General features: G+C 44.5%; 2 protein-coding genes across 10 annotated transcripts in view; one reads left to right on the top strand and one right to left on the bottom strand.

Annotated features, from left to right (window-relative positions):
- Nucleotides 1-17,876, bottom strand: part of LOC132212313 (translation initiation factor IF-2) — a 124,195-nt gene that overhangs the window by 35,008 nt on the left and 71,311 nt on the right. Inside the window, exons 3-6 of the mRNA XM_059657783.1 lie at nt 10,378-10,455; nt 8,158-8,262; nt 4,369-4,536; nt 396-639 (exon numbers count right to left, since the gene is read on the bottom strand). The gene's annotated coding sequence lies outside the window, so the exon portion shown is untranslated. The remainder of the gene's footprint in view (nt 1-395; nt 640-4,368; nt 4,537-8,157; nt 8,263-10,377; nt 10,456-17,876) is intronic.
- GGTA1 (glycoprotein alpha-galactosyltransferase 1 (inactive)) overlaps nt 1-17,876 on the top strand; it is a 77,010-nt gene that overhangs the window by 31,505 nt on the left and 27,629 nt on the right. For 4 of the 9 annotated variants that reach the window (XM_059657773.1, XM_059657778.1, XM_059657781.1 and 1 more), the window contains 5 exons: nt 3,771-3,859; nt 6,649-6,684; nt 9,051-9,116; nt 9,601-9,687; nt 13,676-13,813. In XM_059657773.1, coding sequence (XP_059513756.1) covers nt 3,780-3,859; nt 6,649-6,684; nt 9,051-9,116; nt 9,601-9,687; nt 13,676-13,813 — 407 coding nt within the window. In that variant the 5' untranslated portion in view covers nt 3,771-3,779. Of the gene's footprint in view, nt 1-3,770; nt 3,860-4,862; nt 5,882-6,648; nt 6,685-9,050; nt 9,117-9,600; nt 9,688-13,675; nt 13,814-17,876 lie in introns of those variants that run through there. The other 5 variants (XM_059657775.1, XM_059657776.1, XM_059657777.1 and 2 more) reach the window with 4 other exon arrangements.

A 17,876-nucleotide genomic window follows, 5' to 3' on the forward strand; every position in this document is an offset into this window, starting at 1 on the left:
ACTTCTTCAGCTGATCAGCTGAATACCTCAGCTCATGTCCCCGCCCCTCACCCAACCGCAGTATAAAAAAAAGTGCCCCCCTCCCTGTTGGCGTGAATCCACGTGCCCTCTCCTTGAGGGTACATGGGTCTCCTGGGGACGCAGAATAAACTTTCCTTCCTTCCTTCCTTTTCTGATCAACTCTCTTTATTTCCTTCGCCGCCTCCTGAGCCACCTAACCTAACATTTGGTGCCGAAACCTGGGATGAACCAGGGACCTTAAATGAGTCAGTGCTAGCCTCATTTCTACCTGGAATGTTGAATCTAAACATTGCAGTGGAGGGTGTGGAGGATAGAAGATAGTTTTTCCCAAGGTCTTTAATGCCCAATTCTCCTGCACCTTCCCCTCCCCTTACCTGTTCACAACACTTGTCACTCAGTCTTTGACTCCATCTCCATCGTCCTGGAGTGAGTGAGGCTGGAGTGAGCAGGGGATGGGGTCCAGGGCTGCGGGAGGGGCCACGGGCAGAGGAAGATTCTTCAGTTGTGGGAAGGTTTGGTTTCCTCTGCCACTGCTGTCCCCTGCAATTCCGGCTCCTGGAGATAATGGCTTTTCCAGGGCTTCTGAGCTGTTACTCATCTGAGACCTTCACCTTTCCCCTGACATGAGATGAAGAAAACAAGGTCCTCAGTCCACTCCAATTCCTTTCAGAGAGGATTTCTGTTTGGAATCCCAGACCGAAGTTGTGTGTGTGTGTGTGTGTGTGTGTGTGTGTGTGTGTGTGTGTGTGTGTTGTTCTGTGTGGGACAGGTTGGAGGGGAGGGGTAAGGTAGAATTAATTTATGAGCCACGCTAGGGAAATAGAAGTGGAAAAGGAAGAGGAGGGTAAAACCGGAAAGGTGGAGAAATACCAGGCTTTACAAGGTGACCCTGCCCTTAGAAATGCCCCCAGGTTTTTAGCACAATCTGCATGTGTTCCAGGAGGTGGAGGTGTGAGTGGGGGTGGGGGTGAGGGGGGTGTGGAGTGGGGTCGGGTGTGGTTTGTGGTTTCATTTGTGAACCTGTGCAGGGGCTGAGTTCTGGGAGTGGCCCAGGAGCAGCCCAGTGGGAGGTAGGATGGATTCAGAGAGAAACAGGTAGCACCTGACAAGTGCCTGAGAGATGGTAGGAGGGCTCTGGTGGGTCTGGGTGTGGCTGAGTTCACCAAGTCCTCTCAGGGTTGGGGGCCAGGTGACCCAGTTACACGCTCCCACGTGAGGCAGGGTGTCAATATTCAGCAATCCTATTTCTGCGCTCTGCCCCTTAAATGGGGAATTTAGACACAATCCCATGTTTCCTAGTTGGTGACTAAGATAGTCAACCACCCAGCTTCAGAATTACACAGTTTTGAAAATTCTGAGAGACAGACACATAAGAGAAAGACTTTTAGACCACGCGCTAGCTGCCATATGCCTAATTTTTGTCCAGGGAGAAATAGAAAAATGTTTTAAAAGACCCATTGGCCACCCTGCCAACCCTTCCTTCTCTGAGATGTGCATTCCAGATCCCAAGAATCACATCTACACCTACATCTAGTGCTTCGCTAAAGGATGCAATGTTGGCTCATTTGGGTAGCTTCCAATCATGATGAATGGCCAACGCAAGCAATCTATGAAGTCCAGAAAGAAAGGGCCTTCATGAATTATTTCTGATGCTAGTTTGCAAAAGGAAAAATCATCAACACTTTGCATGGAGAGGCAATTAGGGGATGTGTCTGATTTTGCCTCTCTCTCACGTAGGCCTCGGTGTTCTCTACCGTGAGAGTTTGTGTGCTTTTCTGTGTTACGTGTCTCACACTGGGAGACAAACTGCACTTGATCCTCAGCAGGTGGGGCCGATAAAGCCTGGGATGCTCACCCGGCAGTGTGATGGCCTCCTCAGCACAGGCAGGGTGTTGTAGCAGGGCCCCCACCTTCATCAAAGAAAACCGAAGTCTCCCACTCCCAAGGAGCTCTTCGTGGGGCTGCAGCATAGAACAAATGGATAAACCTTTAGAGTCCCCAGTCTACATCTCCCTGCACTTTTTCACATGATCTTATTCCAAAAACCTCATTCTTCTCCATCAAATATGTTTTGAGCTCTTGCTAAATACCGGGCACTGGGTCCTCCCGGCAGCCTGTTTTATGGACACCAGTAATAAGAACGAGCATTTTTTGGTATATTTATATGGTTCTGGGCACAATACTAAGTATTTTATGGACATTATCTCTTGCAATCATGGCCATTTTTATCCCCACTTTAGAGACGAGGAAACCAATTTAATATGATCCGTTACAGGTCTATAATCCTTTTTCTGAAACCCTAGGGCCTGGAGTGCAGAATTTTTGTGGTGCAGATTATATATCATATATTATGTGAGAACCCCAGTACAGCAGCACCAAATAATAAAATGCATCAATATCTATGCAAAGAGACATTTAAACAGTCTCGCTCAGTAGGATAAGGATTATGCATAGCCTCATGTCAGTGAGGGCCATGATACCAGTTGAATTACAAAAAATGTTTTTTGGTTTTCAGAGCTTTTTGGAGACATGGATAAGGGACTGCCACGTGTTTAGGGCTCCCCAGTTTCATGTGTATCTGAGCCCGGTCTCTAGTCGCTGCCCCATGCCAAAGCCCATGTGTTTGATCACCATCCACACTTCTCTCTCCAAAGTCTAATTGACTTCTCTCATTTTTAGCACAGGCCATTGGAATAACCTGCCGCCTAACTTCCCCAGGTCTGCCCTTGCCCCCACATTCATTTCCCACCCCAGCACTCCCAGCACTCAGTGGGGCCTCTGAATGAAGTTGGATCAGGTGATACCGTAGCTTTATATGCTTTTGTGGGTCCCCAGCCCCTTTCCTCACTTTCCCAGGCTCTCTCTGCCCTGCCCACCCCGCCCTTGTTCCAGCTACTAAAGTGAGAGAACTTCACTATTTATTCTCATTTAGGTTTTTGCTTTTGTCGTTTCTTCAAACACAAGAAGCTTTTTCTCCTGTCAGTGTTTTCTCCTATCATAGTTGCTGTCCGAAATATTCTGATCCCTTCTCATGGCACACTTTTCACCCCTCTCTATCCAGTTTTCATTCCTTCAGAAGCTTCAGTCACTTCCCCAGTGAGGTCTCTCCCAGCCACTCGAATTAAAGTACTTACTTCCCAACCTGCTTTCCCCCACCCAGCACCCCTCCCCCCTCAAACACAATTTCACTCAGCAACCAAGAATACTCATGCGCTTACTATGCACCAATCGTTTACTTGCTGTGGGTGTGGAGGGGAAAGGTGGTTGGGGGTGGGAAGTGCGTGAGCCTAGATTGTCAAGGACTGAGCGGTTTCCCCTCTGAGCACAGGGCATGTAGTCAATGTATTAAGGAAATCAAAGCCAGGAAATGGATGGTTCCTTGCAGCCACTTGCCAAGATGTGGGTGATCTGAGTACTGGCCCCTGGCAGCCATGGAAACCACTTCCAGTTACTCCCTCATGCTCCCCATTCATGGCAGACCTCATGATCATCCAGGTACTTTTCCTTCTGAGCCCCGAAGTGGCCTTAGCATCCTTCCCAGCATAAGAGCCCTGTCAATTCATCAACCTGGCCTGATTTGCCATTGCAGGCCTATGCAATTTAAGGTAGAGCACACTTCTTAGCTCTAGTTAAATATTCATAAACATTTCCTTTTAGAGAGGATATAGGTGGAAGCATTTCTTAAAAACCGTATCTTGCTCTGGATTTATTGAGTCTATTTTTCCCCTCTTTTTCTTTTCTTTTCCCAGGAGAAAATAATGAATGTCAAAGGAAAAGTGATTCTGTCAATGCTGGTTGTCTCAACTGTAATTGTTGTGTTTTGGGAATATATCAACAGGTAATTATGAAACATGTTGAAATGATGTAGATGAAAGTTACTCTGATCTGCTAGTGTTAACCAAGTCATCAGGTTGAATTAAAGGTAGATTCCACCCTTCCAGTGTCCCTGAGCCCTGAACTGTCTTTTTTTAAAAAAAAAATTTTTTTCTTTATTGATTAAGGTATTACATATGTGTCATTATCCCCCCATTGCCCCCTCCCCCCCCCCCCCCCCGCCACTCATGCCCTCACCCCCCTGGTGTCTGTCCATTGGTTAGGCTTATATGCATGCATACAAGTCCTTTGGTTGATCTCTCCCCCTTACCCAACTCTCCCCTGAACTGTCTTTAAAAGCATTTGAGCTCCAAGTGCCTTCTGGCTAATTCACTAGCTTCCTTCCTGTTGTGTTCCCAATGTCTTGATTTTTGTACTTAGGCAGTTCTGGGCAGGCTAAGCACAGAAATAGTAAGGTCTTATTAAGCCCAAAATGTAATTAAAATTATCCATATGGCCAGATACAGAAATTACCTTTAAGAAATTTCAGACGCAAGTTCCATGAGAAATCCACCCTGGCTTTTGCAATCCTGGATATTTGCAGAGTTTAATGGAGCAACTCAAGTTGTTGACTTTTGTTGCAAAATACACTTGTGATTCATTTGTGCCTGGCTGAAACTTCTTTTCTTTTCTTTTTTAACTCTGGAAAGCAAAGGGAATTAAACATTCCTGAGTGCATTCACCCAAAAGCACTGCTTCTGTGCTTTTGGAAACTACAATGCCTCAGAGATTCCAGCTGGAGAGGCTTCTGATAGAAAGAGGGCTCCATAGGCAGCTGCAAAAATGCACGATGCCTTTGACTTCAAAGGCCCTGGTACAGCTCATCCAAAAAGTCCACCGTACAGCTCTAGGCAGGGAGAGCTGTCCAGGCACCATTAATACTCATGGTGAAGTGTTTTAGTAGTCCCCACATTCACCACGACAGCCTGGATTAACATGCGAATGTCTTCCAATTGTTAAATTCTAAGATGCGCCAACAGGACCATTGTGGCTACCAAAAAAGGAACTGCACCTTGAGGTCCATCAGTAGAAGAATTGCTCCAGAACTTGGGAGCCTTCCCCCTACACCCTGGGGTGCTGCATAATCTAACTGCTTTGGGAGTGTCATTCTGAACAACTCATTTTAAGAAAAACAAGATGAGTGTGACCAAGTTAGAAGGCCTACAAACCAGGTCTTTCAAATTGAGGAAACTGGGGGTACTTAGTCCAAAGAAAAGGTGAATCAGAGTTAGGTGAAGGGACCCTGAGCCTCCTTAGGTACTCCAGGGCTGAGTCTGGAGTGAGGGCTGCCTGGGGCTGGTCTTGTGCCACCACTTATCTCCTCGGTGACTTTGGGCAATTTACCCAGCCACTCTGTTCCTCATTTTCCCTATTTTTAAAAATGGTGATAGTAACAGTACCTGCTTCATAGGATTGTTGGGAGGATTAAATAAGATATTGAGTATAAAGCCGGTAGAGCAATATCTGGAACTTCATAAGCACTCAAGAGATGCAAGCTGCTATGTTCATCTTCTTCATCATCACCATCACCACCGTCCTCTACTCCAGAGGCAGACTAGGACAGGGGATTTTGGCAGATGGCAAGAAGCTCTAGCAGTTGGAAGAATCCAACAGAACAAGTAACCTTTGGGGGTCCTGCCCTGAATTAGGATGCTTGTGTGGGTAACCTTCAAGCTGTGAGTGCTTGATTGGATAACCGTGGTGCTTTGAATTGCAGCCAGAGTTGTGCTTCCATACTTTGAGGGTTCACAAATTAAATTATTGGAGCCAAAGGCACAAATGTGCATAAAGAGGGTCATTTTGCAGTGCTGGGCACAGACTTTGCTCAGTAGTCGGGGCAGGTTCTGGCTGCTCTTCAGGGCCATGTGGCACCCAGACTGTGGCCACATCATTCCTCAATGTGAGGAGTCTACTTGAATACCTGCAAGGTGCTTAAAAGGCAGCAGATCCTTTGCCACCTTATGAACTGGCTGTGTGATGATTTGAGGTGAGCTGAGGGCACTAACTTTAGACAGGTGGGTGGTGATGGGCTAAAAAGGATTTTAAAATAACTGAACACATCAAACGATTAGTAAATAAAACTGCTGTCAGCAGAGCATCTGAAAGAATGTCACCTAGGACAGCGTTTGATTTGAAGCTTGATGGAAAAAACATCTTAGAATTTTAGAGCCAGAGGAAACTTTAAAAGTTACAGTAAACGAATGATGATGATGATGGCGATCATGCTGACAGCAGCTACCAGTTACTGAGTGTTTGTTTGCGTGTACTAGGAACTGTGCTGTGCACTCCCTCCAGCTCTTAGTCCAAGTTTCTAGATGAGGGAGGAACAGTGTGTCTCTGAAGCTCTGAGCTGGATACAGCATTAGGCTCTGCAGTCATTTTGTTTTCTGGGGGAAGGTAAATCCTGGGTGAGGGCTGGCTGGGCTGTGGTGTTCCTGAGGAGATGGCAGGAGGGAACCCATCTGTGAGCCTCTCTCCCTTGTTGAAGCCACAATGAAGAGTTGTCGTCTCTTTTATTTACTAAGATTTGAGTCTCCAGATACCTCCTTGTTCTGGGTAAATACGGAAGTGACTGCAGTGCAACTTCCCAGTATCCTGAGGTCATTGGTTTTAACTCACAGGAAGGTAAAAACCTAGGAGTAGCTAAAACCAGGCTCTCAACTCAGCCCGGGGCTTCAGGAATAGTGGCTGCAAAATAGCTTCTCTCAGAATTAAAAGTAACATGATATGTTTTTCTTTCCCCTTTGCTTTTAGCCCAGAAGGCTCTTTCTTGTGGATATATCACTCAAAGTAAGTGCTTTGAATTCTAGATGTCTCTGGGACAGCTCCCACGACCACTCCTGCACCTCCTACAGTCAGTTCTTAACATGGCAGCTGGTGATAGCGCTGTGCTCAAAGGTGGAGGGCAGAGGCGGGTCCCCGGAGATCTGGAGAGCATGCCTCTGGCCTCCTAGACATGCCTTTATAGAGCCATGGCTGTGTGTTGCCCTTGCTTCTTTCTCATGAAGGGTCTCTTTAAGTGGTGTCCTTTGGAACATTCCTGCCTTCCCAATAAAGAGACTCAGGGTGGATAATGGTCCCTTCTGCTAAATTTCTTTGGGACAAAGGATCATGAAAAAACATTTGGAACTATGATGAACTAGTGGGCGTATTATTATTATTATTATTATTATTATTATTACTAGAGGCCTGGTGCACGAAATTCATGCGGGGGGGAGGGGTGTTCCTCAGCCCAGCCTGCACCCTTCCAATCTAGGGCCCCTTGGGGGATGTCCAACTGCTGGTTTAAACTGGCAGTCGAACATCCCTCTCACAATCCGGGACTGCTGGCTCCCAACTGCTCGCCTGCCTGCCTGATTGCCCCTAACTGCTTCTGCCTGCCAGCCTGATCACCCCCTAACCACTCCTCTGCCAGCCTGATTGACGCCTAACTGCTCCCCTGCCAGCCAGATCACTCCCAACTGCCCTCCCCTGCCGGCCTGGTCACCCCCAACTGCCCTCCCCTGCAGGCCTGGTTGCCCCCAACTGCCCTCCCCTGCCAGCCATCTTTTGACCACACAGAGGCAGCCATCTTTGACCATATGGGGGTAACCATCTTGTTTGAGGGCGTGGCAGTTAATTAGCATATCCCCTCCTTATTGGCTGTGGGTACCACCATCTTTGCGATTGAGTGAGGGTCAATTAGCATACTCTTCTTTATTAGATAGGATTATTATCATCATCATCATTGCCAGTAAGAACTATGTAAGCCTTCATTTTTCTATCTTTGGCTTGGTTGCCAGGAAGCCCAGAGCAATGTGGTTTGCTTAACTGCTTGTACTTCCCTCAGCCTTCATTTCTGATACAGCTTATCTTGTGGCATTAAGTCTGGGTTTTTATGCTTACAAAATGCCATGGGATCTTGGCAGTTTTCCCAAACCCACTCAGCCAATATTTCAGCTACAAATGAAAATAGAGGTAAAACCTTTATTCTTGAGAGTTGCTGGGATGACCAAGGTCATTGTGAAAATACTACCTGAATGACTAAGTAAATGTTTCTCTTTCTGTTCCCTCTTGTTTGTTTTATTCTGGTATTATTTCCCCAGTTATTGTAACTGTAGTTCTTAATCATAAACCATCTTAAATGCTCCCTGAAAGTAGATGAGCTTTCAAACAGGTTTCTTACTATTATCATGTCTGTTCACGACTCAGCACTCAATTTGTCCAAATGAAAGGCCTTACATTGCCTGGTTTCCCATTTCCCCTCCCCAAGAAGGCCCCTACCTTGGGGAGACTCTCAAGATGAGTGTGAAAACTTCTGCATGTGGGTGGGGAAGGTGGCTTCTGATTACAGATTTCCGAGTTTCTGGTTCAGAGACCCTCAGATTTCTGCAACACATTAAAAAGATCATACGCCATAATCAGGTGGTATTTATTCCGGGGATTCAAGGTGGGGACAATAGCTGCCAAACAATAAATGTGATATACCACATAAGCAGATTTTCTGAGGCTGTGACTGCTGACTTTGTAGCAACCTGAGTTCTCCTAGTTAAAGCAAAAGAGATCATTCTTGGACAGGTGCGCTGGTTTCTTTATTAAGATCACAACGTGTTACATTTATTTTCAACTTAGAAAGCTCTTTTATGTATGCTATTTCATTTAGCTACCTTCATGGTAGGTTTATTATTATTATTATTATTATTATTATTATTATTATTACTATTCAGGGTGGGGCAAAAGTAGACTCACAAATAAACTTACTTTTATCCCACCCTGTATTAGTATTATTATCTGACTTTTCAGAGGAGAAAAATGGAGATTCAGAAAGGGGAAAATGGCCTATCATAGCCATACAATAGTAAGTGGCAGATCCAAGACTTGAGTTTATGTATTACTGTCGTCCCCTCCCCCCCATCATTCTCTTTCTCTCCTCCTGCCCTGCCGGGGCTCCCTGGATGATGAGCGAGTGCTGGAGCTGTCCCAGGAGGAGAGGTCTGGGCACTGTCAGGCCTGGCCTCTCCCATTCACCTGGAGCAGCTTCACTTCTGTTTGTTTCACCAGCCGGCAGTTTTAAAAATTTTGTTTAATCATTTTCTGTCATGAAAAGAATTTGGAAAAACCCCAGTCTGGGACTGCCTCATTTTCTAAAAATGTTTTTCATCTTTTTCATTTCTTAGAAGCCCAGAACTTGGTGACAAAGGCAGTCAGAAGGGCTGGTGGTTTCCGAACTGGTTTGAAAATGGGTAAGGCTATGAGACACTGGTCTGTGTTTCCATCAACTGGACATGTTTAGAGTCCAGATAAACAATGTCATGGCCATGGCCGTCTCAGTCACTCATGTTTCTGGCTTATTGAAATCATATAAGGAATCTATTTCATGGTTGGGAACAGAACAGTAAAGGTTTTTGTTTTTTAAGTTGGGGGTGAGTGGGGCTTGGGCTGAGTTCAGGTTGTAGGAAAGATTATCATAAGATAAAATGTCCTTATGTGGACTATTTGATAAAATTCCCCCGCCCCTGAAATAATCTGAGGGCGGTTGTGTCATTAAACTGCTAACTATGCTGTCTTGGATCATCATCACAAAGACGGGTAGTGTGCCTTTTTACACAAAATATGTCCTTATGCATAACCATTTAGTATTATGAACCTTCTCCAGACAGTCACTGACTTCCTGACACCGTAGATGCCCTCCCTGCCTTATTCACCCTGCTTTCCCTTTGTACATAGGACCCACAATTCCCAAGAGGAAGAAGACATAGAGAGAGAAAAGGAAGACAGCGAAGAGCTTCAGTTGTCCGACTGGTTTAATCCAGAGTAAGAGTGTCCCTTGTGTGCAGCAAATCCATGGGTCAGCGGGAGGTGGCAGGGGGCTGTGTGGGCAACAGTGCTACTGAGAACATCTCTCAGTGGGGAGACAGAATCTTAGACCTTTAACGACAGATTAGATGAGAAACAGAGTCTGGATGTTTTGACTCAATTGCTGGAACAATAACACGGTGACTGGCCAGTGGTAGCAGGTGGTCTCAGAGGCCACAGCATGTTGTGGAAAGCCACAGGATGGAGAGTCAGCAAGAAAATTCTCTCTGAGATTCAGTTAACTCATCTGTAAAATGGCAACGGTGATGCAAAATCTCAGATCCATTACTCAGATCCAGTTACTCTCCATTACTACATTCAGATATTAGCTTAATGGGTCAATACCAGCTTTTTTAAAAAACTTGAAATTAAATAGAAAATCAGAGGGTATAACAATGGGGATTAGGTTTTAATTTATAAATTTGGGGGAGGGGGCACACACAAGCAGTGTGTCCCATCTATTAGCAGTGCCCAAGCTCAGCAGAAGATATATGGTAGAGATGGAGGATGAGAAGCCATCAGAATACAGGTGGCAGTGGGATCTGTAAGCCTAAATAATGCCAACCTCTGATGAGGGTGGCACACTTTTATGGTGACACTTGTGCTTTGCTGAGCAGGATTTGAGTGGCGGGGTCAGGGCTGAATTACTGGGAACAGAGAGGAGGGTCAGATGAGGGCCACCAGCTGTCATTCTCTTCAGTCCCCCATGCATGGCTCAGCTTCTCTCTAAAGGAATGGAGAGCAGATATTTAAAGAATATTGGTTTGAAACGGCACCAAATTTAAGCCTTCTCAGGGCACCAGAGTGCATTTCTCACATAAATGACTATGGAATAAACAAATAAATATATTTATATAAATGTATTCTTTTCTGTAAACTACCTAAAACATCACAGTATGTTGTGTACACATTTCTACATCAAGATCTCTCAGCTTCTTTGACACCAGATCCTCATACTTTTCCTCCTACTCCCCATTCTCCCTTCTGTCTCCTTGACAGGGGCTTCTCCTTTCCCGCCTTCACAGATTAGAGCTTCTGGAGGTTGAGTCCAGTAGCCTCATCTCTTCTTTACACACCATCTTCCATGTGCTCTCATCCATTTCCAGGGCATTAGAGACCATCCATGTGAGACTGATTCCCATGTATATCATTAGCCCAAAGGTTTCCTCTGAGCGCTGACTGTGTCTAGCTGCCTGCTTGATGTCTCTGCATGTCTCACGTGATCCCACCCCACACTTGTTCTCCTCATTTCCCATCTCAAGCCAGGGTCTGGGACAGCTCTCCGATTCAGCCTCCTCCTCCACCCATCCTACAGTCTAATTCATTAACGTGTTCTGTTAATTCTTTCTCTAAAATCCTTCCCACATCATCTTATCTGCATTTCACAGCCCTCACCCTTGTCCCTGTTGCCATAGGCTCTTTGCGGGTCTCTCCAGCAGCTGCTGCCTAGAAGGAGTTCACTGAGTAATGTGTGCATTCCATATCTTTGTTGACCTGCATGCACAGTTACTGGACTTTTAACACTTCCTCCCCCCAACACTTGGATAGATACCACAATGTTCCCATAAATGAGTATATACAATGAAAGAGCTACCAATCTCACAAGTAGGTGTAGGTTTTGATTCTGGAGCCCTTTTAATTTGTGGGACGCCTTTGGCCTATACTGGTGGACTTGGTGGGTACTCTGCTTGGAAGGTTTTGGGGGCAGCTACGAGTCTTTCCCAGCAGCAGTTCCCCTCCTTTTAGAGTCCCATCTTTGTGACCTTGAACATCTTTGGCAGTTGAGAGTGGCAAAGGCTAGCTCTGCTCTTGCACATGTGTGGCCTGACCTGTCACTTCTTGTTTGCAGGAGGGAGGTTATGGGTTTTGATGACTAAGACACCTTGATACAGAGGTTCATTCAGGAAACTGATCTCATCCTGTCCCCCATCCCCTCCCCACCACTGCCTGTAAGTCATCTGGCTTCTTTTCTTAGTCAGGGGTGCTGATATATTGGACTTGCCAGATGGGAAATAGGACATTTTAATTAAACATTAATTTTTAATAGTGCTACTTTTTTTTTCCCTGCTCAAAGAATTTTCCCAGCCAAGTAACGAAACCAAACACTGGTTTTCTGACTCAGTCTTTCTAGAAGTTGTGGCCTGAGTGGTCATGCAGTTGAGGAGTGCGTAGCAGGCTGGCCACCTGTCAAAACTGAGATTCTCAAGAGGTAGTAGGGGGTGGGGGGTTCTCATTTATCTGATCCCCGTGCTCAGCACTGGGCCTGGTAAAGGAGAAGGAACTTCCAAAATGTATATTGAGAGATTGAGTGCCCTGGTCTGGCCCCTCCTATAAATTAAATGGCTAAAGACCAAGTTCCTTTCTCCTATCCTACCCTTACTTTATTTGTAAAATGGAGATGATGATAGGATCTCTTTTATGATCCATGGTAAGGATTAAATGAGGCAGTGAAAGTCAAGTACTTAGCCCCTATGTACCATAAGTATTCAGGACACCAGCTCCCTTCCTTTCCTCCTCCTCCTCTTTTCCTTTTTTAAGAAATTAATATTACCTGCCTACCAGATGTCCAGCTCCTATACAACTGCACAACTTAGGCTGGGTCAGAACTGTTAAAAGATCTTTGACAAGCTAAAACAGGACTGCAGTGAGGTGACAGTGCATGGGAGATTTTAAGTTCAGAAATGTTGGCTATGGAACTATAAGCAGTGTGTGTGTGTGTGTGTGTGTGTGTGTGTGTGTGTGTGTGTGTGTGTTTTTGAAATTCTGTCATTCAACAAAGCTGGGAGTTTTGTGTGACTAAAAGCCTCACATAAGCTTCTAAAAACAAAAGGGGGAAAAGTGCTTTTCTCATTCTGCAGTGATAAAACTACTGAAGTAGCTAAATTGAGTGTAAGTAATGGCAGACCCAGGTTTTAGCCCCAGCTTTATCAGCATAGCAGGTAAATGTCCACATAAGAAGTGATAAAGGGTGGTGGCTCAGGGCGCAGACTCCAGAATTAGCCGATCTGGGTTCAAATCCCAGCTTTGCCCCTTACTAGCTATGTGACCTCAAGCAAGTTATTTAACCTTTCTGTGTACAGTTTTCTCATTGATAAAATGAGAGTCAAAATAGCACCCGCCTCTGAAAGGTGAAGCTCTTAGTACAGTATCTGGTCCCATAGGAAGTGCTCAGTGTGTGTTAGTTATCATCATCGGTGGCCAGCTCTGTGGCCAGAACAAGTTAACAAAGCTTTCTGAGCTTTGGTCTTCTTACCTGTACAACGGGATATACATGGCAGGCCTGTTGCAAGGACCAGAAGAGAAAATATATGTGAAAGTGCCTGGCACAGGTTAGTGCAGAATCCAAAATAGGCCCATGGTCTGAGCTGGGTGCTCCAGCCTGGCCTATAGGGGCCTCTGCTGGGTCCGTTCTTTTTTTTGGGGGGGGGGGGGACTCTCACTTTGATTGTGAAATAAATAATAACACCAGAACCCCCTAGTCTGGGGCCCACTTGGGCCTCTAACCAGGTTCCTACTCAGAAATCCTTTTCTGGTGAAAGGCATATTGAGATGGTTTTCTCTTTCCCTTTCTCATCGCCCTGTGTCAAGGATCAGGTCCTTCTTAGGCTCAGATGGTACCCACAGGGATAACAACACCCAGAGGGGCCACTTGTGGCTTAGGAAAGGGCTGAAGAGATAGAAAGAAAATTAGGAGGAAAAAGAGAACAAGGAAAGCAGGAAAAGGGAGAGGGTCTGAGATGAGCAGGGAAGATCCCTGCTCATAACAGCCACAGCTCCCAGGGGCACCTGGGTCTCCCATCCCACACCTGGAAGAGGCTGCCCCTGAAATGTTTTATGACCCAACCAGGATTCAGGGACAGTGACTGTAAATCCCAGCCGAGCCCACAGTCTCTGCCCCACCTCAGCAAGCCGTCCCCACTCACAGGACTCTATGTTTTGTCACCAGGAAACGGCCAAAGGTGGTGACAGTGACTAGTTGGAAGGCACCTGTGGTGTGGGAAGGCACTTACAATAGAGCCATCTTGGAAAATTACTATGGCAAACAGAAGATTACCGTGGGTTTGACGGTTTTTGCTATCGGAAGGTAGGTGTCACTATTAAACTTGACCTTGACTTCTTGTTCCAACTGTCAAAATGTTTGTGAGGGTCTCCCTGGGCCTATAGAGGCTGTTTATGACTTGTTTGAATGATCAGATGGGAGGATGTTATAATGGGACCATTTCAGTCTCATTTCTGCTGAGACAACCAAAAGATAAGGACAAAAACCATAGTCGGTGAGTGGACCCCTTCCCACCTCAAAGTGAGGTCTCAGAATATAGGTAAAAATGTCTGCTACACACACTGAGCCCAGAGTATACAACTCACCCACAGCCAACTTCACCCCGATCTCCATGGCTTTCTCTGGACATTCCAAAAATGCCAGCGGTTAGGGCATCATTCTTTCCATGCTTTCAAGACCCAGGACCAAGGACAGAAGCCCTTACAGCAGGTTCTCAGTGATCTAAGTGTGGTTGGTGGTTTTCCACGTAGGAGCTGGCTGACCACTCTTCCTTCGGTTCCTCCTGGAGGACTTAGGCCCACAGAGATTTGGCTGGCCAGAACTTCCTCTTCTAAAAGTTGGATAGGTTCCTCTTTCAGCTTCCATTTCCTTGTTTAGACTGTTTCTCCCCAAATTTCAATCATTCTTACTTGAAATTGGTAGCTCGTAATATTGGTTTTACTAGTAAAATATAATGCATTTCGCTCTTTTGAAGATTTTCCCCAAAAAAAACAAAAGCAAAAGTTCAATTTCCCTATTTCCTTCCTGTCCCCACCCCCAACCCCATTTCCTGGCTTTCTCATCAGTACCTTTTCTGAAAGCCATGTGGAAAGTTGACCCCTTTGCCCAGTACAAAGAGTTGAAGGTCCAGGTTGACCTGAGCTTGAGCTTTGCCCACCAGAGCACCTAAAGGAGAGTTCTGTAGACCTGATAGTTCTCCTAAGTTCTCCAACCCAGAGGTCCGAAGCCATCGTTGACACCATACCGATTAAGTCCTAATGCCATTGACTGTATTGATCCCAGGGACCTAGGTAGCATCTCTAACAGAAAAGGGTAACTAGTTTTGACATTTTTACTAGAAGAATCAGTATTGTTGAGTCGGAAGCCAATGCTCGCCCAGCTCACCTAAACCTTTGGCATTAGAGGGGACAAACCAGCCATGCTGCAGGTTGATTTGATCCTGGTGTTTCTAAAGAGAACAGAACTGCCCCACATGACTTCAACCAACAGTTATGTCAATGAAAGAAACATCTAAACCTATAAAGAATTTTTATAGGATTTTATTTGACCCAAACTGATGACAATTGCCCAGAAGCAAGACCTTAAATGTTCTGGAGAATGACAGTTTTGCAGTTTCTTTTATGCATTTGAAATTAAGGGGGGAATATAAGAAATATTACATGAAGGTGGAAGAAAGCAAGGTGTACGGGATAGTTAAGATTATGTGCTCTCTTGAGGGTGGGACTCTTATTTCAAAGGTGTGTTAATCTGGATGCACAGAAACAATAGACATGGCTTGCTTAAGTTAAAAATAAACCTTTTACTAAAGAAGTTATATGCTTGGGGCAAGACTACCCACCATGATCTATCCAGTTAGGAATTTATGATCCAATACAGGTTTACATTCTGTAGCCCCTTTTTTTGTCCACAGTTGCAACTCTCCAGAACTAAAGAGTAAATGGCATATCTGGTGAAAGCCCTGTGCTCTCTGCTCTGAGGCAGGAGAGGACTGTATTCATCAGCAATAAATCTTCACTAGAGTGGATTTGGACTTTTAGGAGGTGTGATGTTTGTTTATTTTCAAATAACAACGCAGCCTCAGTGCTTCAATCTCTAAACAGTGTTAGACCACACAGTGGCTCACGTCCTCCCCCAGGATTGTCTCTCAGCTTCAGGGGTACTATAATTTTTTCTTAAAACACCAAAGAATTTCCTGGCCATCAGCCACAGAGCCATGTCAAAGTCCTTCTTTATACTTCTCAGATACATGCTCTCCATTTAAAGACTCAATACTGTAAACCCTTAGGTTTCTAGCGGCCACCATTATAAGTACACTTTAATTTGGTAGTAAAGAAAGGGATCCAAGCAGTAACCAAAGTGAAAAGTGCCAGTTATTATTACTCACAGGACATCATAATTGGCCAGTACTGTGATCAGCCCATTAAATTCAGTTCACATTCACTGAGCATAAGTTTGGGGTTTGCATGAGTTAGGTCAAGCCCTCTTTCTACTCCTTCTTCTTCTCTCTGATCCCCATGGCTTTACAAGAGAGTATGTAGCTGGGTTACAGAAGACATCAACATGATATTTTTTGAATGAACAGACAAATATCTAAAATAACACTACACACTTACTAGAATGGCCAAAATCTAAAACACTGGGAACACCAAATGCTGGGAAGTAACAGGAACTCATTGCTTGTGGTACTACTACTTTGGAAGACAGTTTGGCAGATTCTTCACAAAATTAAGCATACTTTTACCAGGCAATCCAGCAATTGTGTTCCTTGGTATTTACCCAAAGGAGTTGAAAACATGTCCACATAAAAACCTGCAGACAAATGTTTATAGAAGCTTTATTCATAATTATCAAAAGTGGGAAGCAGCCAAGATATCCTTCAGTAGGTGAATGGATAAATAAACTGTGGTACATCAAGATGGGAATATTATCTGTATTAGTGACACAGAGGAAACTTAAGTGCATATACTAAGTGAAAGAATCTAATCTGAAAAGGCAACATATTGTATGATTCCATACTGTACAACATTCTGGAAAAGATAAAACTATGGTGATAGTAAAAAGGTCAGTAGTTGCCAGGAGTTGGGTTGGGGGAATGAATGAACAGGTAGAACACAGGATTTTGGGAACAATGAAAATATTCTGTAGAATACATAATGATAGATACATGTCCTTATAGATTTGTCCAGACCCATGGAATGTACACCAATAGTGAACCTTAATGTAAACTATGGACTTGGGGTGATAATGATGTGTCAATGTATGTACACTGACTGCAACACATGTCCCATCCTGGTGCTGAATGGTGTAAGTGGAGAAGAATGTGGGAGAGAGGAGGGACAAGGGGAGTATAAGGAAACTCTGTGCTTTTGTTTAAAAATTTTTGAAAACATATTTTTTAATTGATTTCAGAGAGGAAGGGAGAGAGAGAGAAACATCAATGATGAGAAATATTGATCAGCTGCCTCCTGTATGCCCCCTACTGGGGGGATTGAGTCCACAACATGGGCAAGTGCCCTGACCAGGAATTGAACCGTGACCTCCTGAGTCATAGGTCTATTCTCAACCACTGAGCCACACTGGCTGGGCAGGAACTCTGTGCTTTTTGGTTCAATTTTTCTGTGAACCTACAAATGTTGTAAAAAATAAAGACTTTTAAAAAGAGAAAAAATAGTTTAAATAAGGCTAACTCAGAGGTTGTTTGCTTTGATATTTGGATGGAACTTATTATGGTGGTGTCTGGACAATGGTTTGGAGTTTTGGGTAATCAGTGGGAGGCTCACAGAGTGAATATGTAATATGAAAGGATATCCGTGTCCCTTTACCCATTCTCTGGGTTCCAGAATGGCAATGGTTCAGCTTAATGCATCCCCATAGAACCCAAGGGTCACATCATGGTGCATCTGATAGAGTAGTAGCAACATTGGGATATATAGGTTGGAGTTTTTGAGGGAGGCTAAAGGACTAGTGCCCCCTGATGTTAGTCAAAGGGTGTAAACTTCTATTTATAACATGAGTAAGTTCTGGGGACCTAATGTATATAGCCTGGTAATTACGGTTAACAGTACTATATTATGTATACTTAAAAGTTGCTAAGAAAGTAGATCTAAAATATTCTTACCACAAAAGAGAAATGGTAATTATGTGATGTGATGGAGGTATTAGCTAACTAAGGTGGTAATTATTTTGCAATATATAAGTATATTAAATCAACACTTTGTACACCTTAAACTTATACAGTGCTACATGTCAATTATATGCCAATAAAGCTTGGAAGAAAAAAAAGAACTCACATCCCTTTTGCCTACCCAAAGTCTAAACCAAAACAAAGGGCTAAGTAAGGCAGATGGTAGTAAATATCATCTTCACT

This window comes from Myotis daubentonii, chromosome 11 (genome assembly GCF_963259705.1).
Source record: "Myotis daubentonii chromosome 11, mMyoDau2.1, whole genome shotgun sequence".
NCBI classification, from domain to species: Eukaryota; Metazoa; Chordata; class Mammalia; order Chiroptera; family Vespertilionidae; genus Myotis; species Myotis daubentonii.